Consider the following 12,993-nt stretch of genomic DNA (forward strand, 5'->3'; position numbering starts at 1 on the left):
ATCATTATTTTTACCATTATCATTATTATTGTTATTGTTATTATTATTATTATTAATTATTATTATCATTATCATTATTATTATTATCATTATTATTATTATTATTATTATTATTATTATTATTATTATCATTATTATTACTATTATTACCATTATTATTATTATTATTATTATTATTATTATTATTATTATTATTATTATTATTATTATTATTATCATTATTAGTATTATCATCATCATTATCCTTATCAATATCATTATCATTCTTCTTCTTCTTATATTTTTTTATAATAATAATTATTATTATTATTACCATTATTACTATAATTATTATATTATTATTATTATTATTATTTTATTATTATTATTATCATAATCATTATTATGATTATTGTTATTGTAGCTGTTGTTGCATTAGTATTACTATCATCATCATTATTATTATTATTATTATTATTATTATTAATTTTTATTATTATTATTATAATCATCATCATCATCATCATCATCATCATCATCATCATTATCATTATTATTATTATCATTATTATTATATTATTATCATTATCATTATTGTAACTATTTTCATCATCATCCCCGTTGCTATCATCTTTCCAATCAACATTATTATGATTGTCAATGATATTACCATAATTTATTATTACTGTCATTATCATTACGTTATCAATGTCTAAAGTAGTACTATTAGTAGAAGTACCATTATAATTGTTAACTCAGCACCATCTATATTATCAATATTAACAACACCGTCAAAAATACGGTTGTTTTTTAAGCTTAGCATGAAACTATATTGCCAACACATCACGTTTTAAATACTTTGGGAGCATAATATAGATATGAAAACTAGGGTATGTTATTTTATGCGTTGTAGCATTTATAACTACCCTGTATCGGTGCATTTATATTCAAGAGCTTAAAACATATTACATGCTCGTGGAAAAAGATGCATTTCATTCTGGAAATAATAAATAATTCACAATCACGTGGCAAAGTTATTCCCGTGTTCAAGGGAGTCTGTTGCTCCGCCTACTTCATCAGAACTCTGCTCTCTGATTGGCTGTTGAGGTCAGCATGCTAAGTTTGTGAATAATTTGCTTTATTATCTAATTGAACATTTCCGATAGATCGTAAACATTATGGCTAATTTATTTTCATGTATTTATTGTATTGCAACTATATAAATTTAGTGTTCGGTAAGGTTAGATCAATGGAATGCACTATCGGATTCATTATAGCGAGATGGCAACTCGACACATTCGCGGCTGTGTACATAAATAGAAAATGGACCTCACTGGAGTCAGTTCACAAGCAAACCAAGAAGTAGTTGTACGCTGTTGGTTCTCTCCGAGCTTATCAGAGACCACCCTTTCGGAGCCAAACATTCGGTTTCCAATTTGCTTTCGTGAATTATCTGTTGGTGTATTGACTGTGGATACAGTTTACGGTCACTGGACGAGTAGTGTGTTATAGTGTGAAATATACGAAATCCACGTGTATTCAAAATAAGCCCACAGTGATAAAAATGGGTATGGGACGTGTCGTGGAAGCGGCCCAGTCCCTCATGCTGGGTCTGGTCGCCCTCGTAACTGCTCCAGCACATGTCGTGCTTGTGGGCTTGGATTCTTCGGGCAAAACCACAGCCTTGTTCAGGCTCAAGTATGGACAGTATGTGAACGCCGTGCCCACGGTGGGCTTCAACTGTGAGAAGGTGAAGTCTGGCGGCGCCCACTGGCTGGTGTGGGACGTGGGCGGCGCCGAGCGCGTGCGGCCGCTGTGGCGCTCGTACACGAGGGCCACGGACGCCCTGGTCTTCGTGGTGGACTCCAGCAGCAGCGCCGAGCGCGTGGAGGAGGCCCGTGTGGAGCTGCAGCGGCTGAGCAAGCAGCAGGTGGCCGAGTGCGTGGCCCACAACAGGCCCCGGCCGCCCCTGCTGGTGCTGGCCAACAAGCAGGACCTGCCCGGGGCCAGGGACCCCCAGCATCTGGCCAAGGCCCTGGGGCTGCCCGACCTGCCCGAGTGCCAGCCGTGGGCCGTGGCACCCGCCTGCGCTGTCACCGGCGAGGGCCTCGACGAAGCCATGGCGGCGCTGCACACGCTCATCCTGAAGGCCAGGAAGCACCAGAAGAGCAAGAAGTGAGGCCTCGAGGACGTCTTCGGGTAGGAAGTCATGATTTCGAGCGGTCGCTCCTCACGGAGGACCTTGCATACTGGGAGAGGTCAAGCGAGGTCGACTGAAACTCACCTGATGTCACCTGGTCAGAGCAAGAGGAGTTAGCTAGGTCAGAGAAGGTCAGAAGAGGTCAGGCCACGATCTCGAATCTAGCGGTCAGCTCCGGAGAGTAAGCAGTCGCCGCTTTTGAGGCTGGTCGTCCTCGTCGGCGTTACCGGTGTTAGTCAGTGCTACGGTGGACGACCTCCGCCCGCGCCCAAGGACAGCAGGCGCGGGCGGGCTCAGTGGTGTGATCCGCGCTAACGAGCGGGTAAAGTGCGTGCCATAAGGGGGTAGGCCTATGTGAGTCCCGTGCTCCTTGAAGTCTTGTCAGCGTCGCCAGGACCAGCAGAGGCGCCGTTTTGTGATATCTCGCCTCCCTCCACCTTTCACATGCCCGTCCTGTTCACGCTCCTCCCTTACTCAGCATCATGCTTAGTAACACACATGAAGTCTTTTTTTTGCATTACCTCAGAGCATCGCAGTCAAATCATGTCATGAACGTCATTCATTGCAACATTCATTTTAAACCATCAATCCAGTAATTCGCTTCGGCATCTCATTTTTTTAAAAGTCATGGTTTAGAGTCAATTCTACGCGTTTAAGAACCCCACCTCTCCCCGTTCCTCCCCCCCCCCCCCCCCCCCCGGCTAACGGTCTATATTATGTCTCCACATTGAGTCCAGGTGGGGTGTTGACGTCTTGGTGAGTTCTGTTTATTTTTTCCTCTCTCACGTCGAAGTGCCAAAGATTGTCATAAGCCGAGTGTGTTTTGTTTGGACTTATTTCACGTCAGTCATTGTACAAATGTATCATATCATTGTTTCAAGCTTTAAACATGATCTGTGTATATAACTGTATGTATTTTCTATGTTCCTATAAAGATGTTTTACCAATGTGATTCCTGTATATACATATATATATTATTTGACTCAAATATATTTTATAATTAATTTATACATGTATGTTATTCCAAATCCTACGAGAGTCTGGATCAGAAGGCTAATTGCAAGAAAATATTGTGGATCATACCAAAGATTAGATGATATATTGATGGTTAATGTTGATGGAGACAGTGCCTATTAACTTCGTAACCAAGGTGATCATGATATTAATGCTCATTTAAATGATGATAACAGGGTGATGATGATTATTGGATAAATGAAAGTAATTGAGTTAATGGTAATAACGTTAATGATAGCAATGATTATGGTACTAATTACTAATTATGTTTTCTACTTTAGCATCTGCATGAAGGTCATGTATTATTTTCGCTCGTCACATCAAAATATAGAAAATGTGCTTATAACTACTTAAACACTACACTCATGCCTGTACATGTACTATAAACCCGCTAGGTGGTCATATAAACACATAATCAGCACATGGCAACTATGCTTATAGCACTACAAAAACATTCATACATTTGCATGCATGTTTACTTCCGTGATGGTATAGAGAGACTGATAAGTATACATTAATGATAGCAAACTAATTAGGGATGCGAAGTAAATATGTATTCACTCTCAATTTAAATAGATAATGGAAGAGTGAGTTGCGGCATCTTCCTTGTTAAGCCATCTGTTACCGCCCGATGTGGAAGGCTGTTCCTCTTTCACAACAATCTTTGGAGTTAGTACTTCCGCCATGCAGTATTCTGCCTGTCTGTCTGTCTCGGTTTCTTTTCTGCGTATGTTTCTTTCTCTCTTTCTGTTTGTTTCTCTCTTTCTGTTTGTTTCTCTCTTTCTGTTTGTTTCTCTCTTTCTGTTTCTTTCTCTCTTCCCTGTCTCTTTCATTCTCTCTCTCTCTCTCTCTCTCTCTCTCTCTCCCTCCTATCTCAGATCATCTAACTTTCTCTCTATTCAAGCCGAGTCCTCCTAGTGTTGCATCACTGAATAGGGAGCATGTCACGTGGTACATCTGCGTCCTGTTGCCAAATAGCTATTTTCCTTTTTTTTCTGTGTCAATATGGTTTATTTGAACGAGACATTTTTATTCCATACATCGCCATTATCTCTATGGCTCTTATTTTTCTTAACATTTCCATCGTTATTTGTGATGTCATATATAAAGTTGTATTATATGATGTTATATATCTTATACTTTATGATATAACATAGTTTAAGCGCTATCTACTTACGTTCCCATGCCCTGTCTTGTTCCTGTTAAATACTTTTGATAGATTCCGATTGTTAGCAAAATTATACCTAACACTAAAACTTCCAGTACATATTGTTCTCTGATCAATATAGGGCAAGTTTACCTTACGGTTTAGGCCTATAAGGGTTCACTTGTTTGTGTTATTGTTTACCTATATTGGCTGATAAGACTAGAACCCTAAACTCTCCCTTTATCAGTTACCCACCTCGCCTCTCTGCCCCTCCCCCCTCCCCTCCCCTCCTGACTTAACCCTTTACCTGTATTAGCCTCTCTCTCCAGATGTGTGTGTGTGTGTGTGTGTTGGTGTGTGTGTGTGTGCGTGCGTGCGTGCGTGCGTGCGTGTGTGTGTGTGTGTGTGTGTGTGCGTGTGTGTGTGTGTGTGTGTGTGTGTGTGCATTACTATCTCTCACATACTACAAGAATTACCCTTCGTGTTCTTGCGTCCCCTGCACCATATTTGAAAATGACAACTAGAATATGACGATAAATAGGTCATATTATCCTTATAATCGATATTTGGAATACATTTTTTATAAACGGAATTACTTAATGATAAATTATCAACAAATGAGAGCAACGACATTGAGATAAAAATGTTTTTGGGGTACTGATAAAATATGGTGATGTGATGGGTAATAAGGGATCGCACTATGATTAAAAAGAAACAAGGATTATAAAAAGGAAAAAAATGGAAATTTATACGTCACTGTTTTTAAAACCCGGGTTTAGTAATACTTCGAGGGTGATAATGGAAAACAAAGCAGTTACTGAAAAAAGTTAACTAACCAGTAGTTGTAATGCCGGTTATACAGTCAAAGACAAGAAAAAACATGGTGCAAAAATAACAAGATAGCGAAGACAAAACGTGAAATTAGAACAAGTAAATAGGACGCTAAAGATACTGAAAGATGGATATGAAAAAAAAAAAACACATGAAGAAAGAAGTACCTGGATAGCATCATTTCGTCGCCATGGCAACTGACAACCCACATACCTCCCTCCCTTTCCCTCCCTCCCTGCCTCCCTCCCTCCTTCACCCTCCCTCACTCCCTCCCTCCCTCACCCCTAAGGCAGATGTTCAGGTAAACGTTTATGATAATTGCAGAATCAATTCCATGATTAATAACTCTTATAGCAGGTTAAAATAAAAAAAGAAAAAAAAAAAAAATTTTTCGAAATAAAATAAAGGAAAGCAAACAGAAAATCATGTTCCGGGGTAAAAACATCTAGCGTTCTATTTAAATTTTTGTTTTGTCAGGGGGGAACCTCTATTTATTTTCTTCTTTCTTTTCCTCTTTTTTTCTCTCTCCTCTCTCCTTCTCTCTCTCCCCCTCTCTCTCTCCCCTTCTATCTCTCTCTCTCTCTCTCTCTCTTTCCTTTTCTCTCTCCCTCTCTTTCTCTTTCTTCTCTCTTTTCCCCCTTCTCCTTCTCTCTCTCTCTCTTCTCTCTCTCTCTCTCTCCCTCCCTCTTTCTCCTCTCGCTTTTTTTCTAAATTTAGTGGTTTTTGAGAGAGAGAGAGACAAAATAACAGAGAGGATAGAAATTGTAGTATTTGGGGAAAGGGAAAGTACCCGATGTCGTATAAAGAGAAAAACAGACCCAGAGACAAAAATATAAAAGAAGGGTAATATGACGCGATTTTCCTCAAGCAGCAGGGGACGAGCGAGACCGCAGGCGTCGTAGGGAGGAAGGGGGGGAAAGGAGAGGAAGCGAAGTGAGGGGAATGAGCACATGAAAGAGGGAGCGGTACACGGGCGAGGGAGGGAAGTGAAAGAGGGAGCGGTACACGGGCGAGGGAGGGAAGTGAAAGAGGGAGCGGTACTGAGAAGAGGAAGGGAAGTGAGGGGAGACAATGGGGGGGGAGAAAGGAAGGGAAGGGAGGGGGAAAGCGGGGTAAATAAGGAGACAGAAAGCAGGAAAAAAAGGGGGGGGGGAAGAGATAAGAATTAAAAAAAAAAAAAAGGAGGAGACGAAGGGAGGAAATGAGGAGAGAGAGGGAGGAGAGAAGAGGAGAGAGAGAGAGAGAGAGAGAGAGAGAGAGAGAGAGAGAGAGAGAGAGAGAGAGAGGTACACCAAGAGCGATGAAGCGGGGAGGGTAGCGGGAGGGGGGGGGGGAGGGGGGGGGGGGGGGGGAGGGGGTTAAGGGTAGAAAAGGTTTCTGTGTCAGCGTCGACTGAAAAGGGAATTTGGGTATAATTGAGAAAAGTCAGTCGGGCTAATCCCAAAAAGCCATAATGGGATGAAGATGATGACGATCATGATGATAAGACTGATAACAATTATAGTCATATGAATGACATTAACGATTGAATTGATAGGATTTTTGTAATCATAATTATCACAATTTTATCGAAATTATCATTATTATTATTGTTATTATATTCATTAATCTCATAAAGTCATTATCATCATTGGAATTCCTGTATCAATGTCATTATTATGATTATCACATAATTATATCTAATTAACAAGGGAAAAAAATCTATACTAAATAAAAAAAAAGCAAAGGAAAACAAAGAACAGAAAATCTATTTTAAAAAAATGGAAATAGAAACATTTAACAAAAAAAAATATTTTAAAAAAATCAGAAGAAAAAACGAAGAAAAGGAGAAACAGGAATAAAACACGTAGCAAGAGACGGTCCAAAAAGAGGTTTGTTGTGGGGCAAGGTGTGTAGAGTTGAAACTTAATAGGGAGAAAACGCCCTCGGGTTCCTTTTTTGGGGGGGGGCAAAAGGGGGGAATAGAGGGAGAAAGAGAGATAGAGGGGCGAATAGAGTGAGAGGGGGGGAGGCAGAGAGGGGGGAATAGAGAGAGAAAAGAGAGAGAGAGAGGGGAGGGAGAGACGGGAAAATAGAGAGAAAGAGGGGATAGAGAGAGAGAGGAGGGGAATAGAGAGAAAGAGGGGATAGAGAAAGGGGAGTAGAGAGAGAGGGGGGATAGAAAGAAAGAGAGACAGGGGTGAAGGGGAGTGAGAAAAAGAGAGAGAGACACAGACAGGCAGACAGACAGACAGAGAGTGAAAGAAGGGGGACAGTGAGATGATGGATTTTTTGTAAGTATACATACAGAATGTGCATATGTGCATAGACCGTACTATCATTTATGCCTACTCAACAAAATGCAACCCCACAACACAAACCAAGCCAAGGGCCCTATACACACAGAGAGAGAAGCATTTCATGTGCATAACAAGCTCCATCTCACACCTTAAATTTTTTTAAACCCGAAAAAAAAACAAAAAAAAACACATAACAAAAAAGTAAAAAAAGGAAAAACCTACAAAAAGAATAACAACAGCAAAGAAAAAACACAGAATTACAATGACCCATATAATAAATAAAAGAAACGTGATAACCCCGCGCCCACCAAGCTCTCTGATCTCAGCGACCGCAGGATCACAGGTGAGTCCACGTTCAGGTGTTCAGTGAGGCCAGCACTTACGTCAGAGCCCCGCTTGCGGTGATGACGAGAGGAGGTCGCTTTACAGCGCGATTTCGTGAGATGAATTTGATTTGATCTCGCAGTCTCTCTCCTCCCCTCTCTCTTTTCTCTTTTCCTCTCTCTCCTCTCTCCCCTTCTCTCTCTCTCTCTCTCTCTCTCTCTCTCTCTCTCTCTCTCTCTATCGCTTTTTTTCGGTGTGTGTCTCGCGCGGTAGATCGTCTTCTCGGTTTTTTGTTTTTCTTCGCGGTTACGGTCTCTCCTCCTTTATTGTCGAGAGACAGAGGAGAGGGTTGGGTTTTTTATTCACGATATTTCTCTCTCTCTCTCTCTCTCTCTCCTCTCTCTCTCTCTCTCCTCCCCTCTCTCTCTCTCTCTCCTTTTCCTCTCTTCTCTGGTTTCTCCTCTTGTCTCCCCTTCTTGTCCTCTCTCTGTCTCTCTTTTCGTCTCTCTCTCTCTCTCTTCTCTCTCTTCTCTCCTCTTATATATATATATATTATATATAAATTATAAATTTATATTTAATCACACTTAAAATAAAGACATAAGTTAGTGAGAGAGAGTGGACGGATGAGGAAAGAAGGAAGAGAAGATTTCTTGCATTTTCTTAGCTCTCCTTTTACGGTGAAATGGATCTAAGAGTTTAAGCCGTGTCAAATGCTTCAGTCAGCTGGGTCACTTGGCCAAGAGAATGAAAAGGGCTTCTTTTTCAGATGCGGTTCAGGACATTGCTGAAATAGAAGTAATATCTGGGATATACATACACACAGAGATATTTATGTGTATATATACAGAGGAGAGAGAGAGAGAGAGAGAGAGAGAGAGAGAGAGGGGGGGGGGAGAGCAAAGATAAAGATAGCAATGCGAAAGGAAAGAGAATAAAAGAAATAAGATCAGGAAAGGAGAAAAAAATAAAGAAAATAACACACAAAGAATCAAAAGAAAAATTACGTAAATAATAGCAATAGAGCCACGCCCCATACAGACTAAATATAGACATACAGTGAAAAAAAAATTACTTTAGTCACACCTACACGACAAAACAACACGAATCCCATTTTCTTCCGGACGACCATTTCCCGAATCATTACCAATCAAGAAATCCTGATTGGGGGGCGGGAGGCGTGAAGGAAAGGGAAGGGGGGGAGGGGAGTGGAGAAAGACCCTCATCACATCATTAGTGACAAAGGAGCTCCTGGTCTAACGGGTTTGTGTTGATCGCTAAATCGCAGGCAAATAGGGTTCTTAATTACCCTACTCGAAGGGTCATTAACAACGCCAATCGGGTCGATGATAAACCGGGGAAGGAAGGCAGCGTATTCATGGCCGTTCTTGTGCATGTGTGTGTCCGTGTGTGTGTGTGTGTGTGTATGTGTGTGTGTGTGTGTGTGTGTGTGTGTGTGTGTGTGTGTGTGTGTGTGTGTGTGTGTGTGTGTGTGTGTGTGTGTGTGTGTGTGTGTGTGTGTCCATCTATCTGCCTATCTACCTGTTTATCTCTATTTGTCTTGATGATAATAATAGTAATAATAATAGTAATAATAACAGTAGTAGTAATAATAAAGTTATATAAAAATAACAACCTTAATACTTATAAGAACAACATCAACAATAACAATAAAAATACCTATCATAATGATATAATAATGATGATGATGATGATGATGATGATAATAATGATAACAACAACAACAACAACACAATAATAATAATGATAATAATAATAATAATAGTAATAATAATAATAATAATAATAATAATAATAATAATAATAATAATAATAAGGATAATAATAATAAAAACAATTATCAGTATCATCATCATTATGATAACAATAATCATAATGTTAATGATAGTAATAATAGATATGATAATAACAACGATAATATCAAAGATAATAATAACAATGATAATACTGATAATGATAGTAATAATAACAATAGTAATGATAATAATAATAATTATTATTATTATTATTATAATAATAATAATAATAATAATGATAATAATCATAATAATAATAATAATAATAATAATAATAATAATAATAATAATAATAATAATAATAATAATAATAATAATGATAATAATAATAATAATAATAATAATAATAATAATAATAATAATAAATCAATAATAATAATAGTAATAGTAATAATAATGATAATGATAATAATAATAATAATAGTAATAATGATAATAATAATAATAATAATAATAATAATCATAATAATAATAATAACAATAACAACAATGATAATAACAACAATGATAATAACAGCAATAAGCAACGCGGCGCCGGGAACTGCATCCGCGCGAACGGGCAACGAAGATCGTAGGGTCCAGGGGCCTTGCACGCGTTTCCAGCAGCGAGGGGTAATGGTGGTAGGAGGGGGGGGGGGAGCTTATCCACAGAGCTGGATTATGGATTAAGCTCTTTGTCCTTGTTAATCCACCGATAGTTAATGACCTTGATTAATGATACTAGCGTGTGCTCATTTCGGGGTATGTGCGGTGCGAGAGAGGGGGAAGAGACAGGGGGGGGGGGGGGGAGAAAGGGGGAAGAGTGAAGAGAGAGGAGAGAAGAGAGAGAGAGGAGAGAAAAGAGAGAGAGAGAGAGAGGAGAGAGAAAAAGAGAGAAAGTCAGACCAGTAGGCAGACAGACAGACAGACAGTCAGACGAGCAGGCAGACAGGTAGGCAGACAGACAGACAGACAGACGAGCAGACAATTCAGACAGACACGATAGAGTTACAGGGAGGAAGAATTATGGAGAGAGAGAAAGAGGGGGAGAGAGAGAAACAGAGAGAGAGAGAGAGAGAGAGAGAGAGAGAGAGGGGAGAGAAAGAGAGAGAGAGAGACAGAGAGAGCGAAAGAAAAGATGAGATAGATAGATAGAGATAGAGAGAGAGAGAAGAGAGGAGGAGGAGAGAGAGAGAGAGGAGAGAGAGAGAGAGAGGAGAAGAGAGAGAGGAGAGAGAGAAGGAGAGAGAGAGAGAGAGAGAGAGAAGAGAGAAAAGGAGAGAGAGAGAGGGAGAGAGAGAGAGAGAGAGAGAGAGAGAGAGAGAGAGAGAGAGAGAGAGAGAGAGACAGACAGACAGACAGACAGACAGACACAGAGAGAATTCGATATGACCCTTTAATCAATACATCTATTATTAAATCCATAGGACTGATTTGTTTGTACTTAAGTACGGATCTTTATATAAACAGGTAAGTAATGGATGTTATAAAAGATACCAAACAAAGCATTTGATACTTATCTATTATCCCTATAAATATATTCATCTATCCCATGTATGTAGTCTCATGTTATCTACCTATCTCTCTCCTTATCTTTTTATCATTATCTACCTATCCGTCGATCAGTCTATTTACCTATCTTTCTCTCTTTATCTGTCTCACACGACCGTTATTGTCCGTTAAAGATCGACCTGGCGATGAAGAAGATCCCTTACCCGCGGCGCCCAGGCCAACAGGTCATGTCAGGTCGAGTCAGGTCACTTTTCCTAATCAATCACCTCAGCACATGATTCAGCCTGTATTGATTATTTGTGTGCGTGTTTGTGTGTGTGTGAATGTGTGTGTGTGTATGTGCGAATGTGTGTGTGTGTCTGTGTGTGTATATATGTATGCATGTGGGTGAGTGTGCGTGTGTTTGCGTTTGTGTGTGGTGTTCTATGTATATGTATATATACTCTGTGTATCTACGTGAATATAATGTATTTGACTGTAAATTAGGTATGTACACTGTGTTATTATTTTCTTCTACACGAAAAAAAACAGAATTTCTAACCTTTATTAACGATTTTCTTGGTAATAAATGAATACTTGCCAAAGAGACTATTAACGTAATGTACCTGGATAACTAGGGAACATATTCAGATGGTTAATGACTTCCTCATGTGGATTTATAATTATACGGTCATGGAGGACAGTTCTTTATATAGACTGGACAGCAAGTAGAGTGGCCAAATGAGATACAGCAATTTGTTGGTTAAAATAAACGATTTCCATAACATTTTTTTCTATAAATAAACCTCATATTTCAGCACGTACCCTAATAAAGAATGAATAAATAAAGTTATAATATACTCAGTATGGTCAAACCAAAAAAATACCTGAAAGTCCTAACCTGGTGACCTGTGTGTACATAGCGGATGTGCGCGTGTTCGACTGGTGTACATAGCCACACTACCGTTTGACCATCGGGAAGAGGAAGGGGGGCAGGGGGTGAAAGGGAGGCGGGGGAGGGCATGGGGAAGAAAGGAAAGGGGGGTATGGGGAATGGTAGAGAGGGGAGGGGGTGATAGGGAGGGGGGGTGGGACAAGCCTGGGGGGGAAAAATTGGGGAGGAGGTAGGTAGGGCGATGGAAGGGAGGGGAAGTCATGGCCCTAAAAATTGGGGAGGGGCAGGGTATTGAGCTAGAAATGGGGTTGGAAGGGAGAGGATAGGCATGGGGTTAAAATAGGGAGAGAGGTAGGGGATGGAAAAGAGGGAGAGGGTATGGCGTTAACATAGGGGTTAGGGGTATAAAAGGAGGGTGAGGAAGGGCAAGGGGAAAACAGGAAAGGGTGCATAAGGCCAGAAAGAGAAGGAAGGTAGCACATAGAGAAAATGAGGAAGGGGGAGAGATCATGAAAAGGGGGATGGGGGGGGACACGAGTCATAGGGGGCAGTATACCACAACCAGGTCGATGTTATCTGGCTGACCATTCCATTTTGTGGGAGGAAAAAGCGCGGACAGGATATTTTTACATCTGGGAGCCCACCGAGGCCGAATCTAAGTACGACCATAAACATGTACACACGTAGAGAAAATTACACGTACACACCGATATACCTCACTCGGGCAATATACACGAAATTTTGTTTACGGACCGCGTATCAACATGGGAATTTCTTATTGTTCTTTATTTTAAAAATAATTTCCCCCTTTTTTCGTAATCTATCCCGAGACGAACGTTGTTGTTTGCAGGTATTTCAGGCATTGAGATTACGTTGTCAGTGCCTTGTCTAGGTAAATGCCTCTCGCTTGGTGAATTAGCTGATGCTGAGGACCTTTTTATCGTAGTAGCATTTAGATGTTTTGTGATGTAATTGTTGTTGAGTGAATATAATCTTCATGGTATATATTTCTTTGAAGTTATTTATAGAGATAGATA

The 12,993-nt window shown here is 40.0% G+C and overlaps 1 protein-coding gene across 1 annotated transcript; it reads left to right on the forward strand.

Moving 5' to 3' along the window:
* Positions 1–1,305: 1,305 nt before the first annotated feature.
* On the forward strand, positions 1,306–3,187 carry LOC119595446 (ADP-ribosylation factor-like protein 4C). Its single transcript, XM_037944569.1, has one exon. It carries the CDS (start codon positions 1,544–1,546, stop codon positions 2,156–2,158), a length of 615 nt encoding a protein of 204 aa, XP_037800497.1. The 5' UTR covers positions 1,306–1,543; the 3' UTR covers positions 2,159–3,187.
* The last annotated feature ends 9,806 nt before the right edge of the window (positions 3,188–12,993 follow it).

This window comes from Penaeus monodon, chromosome 3 (genome assembly GCF_015228065.2).
Source record: "Penaeus monodon isolate SGIC_2016 chromosome 3, NSTDA_Pmon_1, whole genome shotgun sequence".
Classification (NCBI taxonomy): Eukaryota; Metazoa; Arthropoda; class Malacostraca; order Decapoda; family Penaeidae; genus Penaeus; species Penaeus monodon.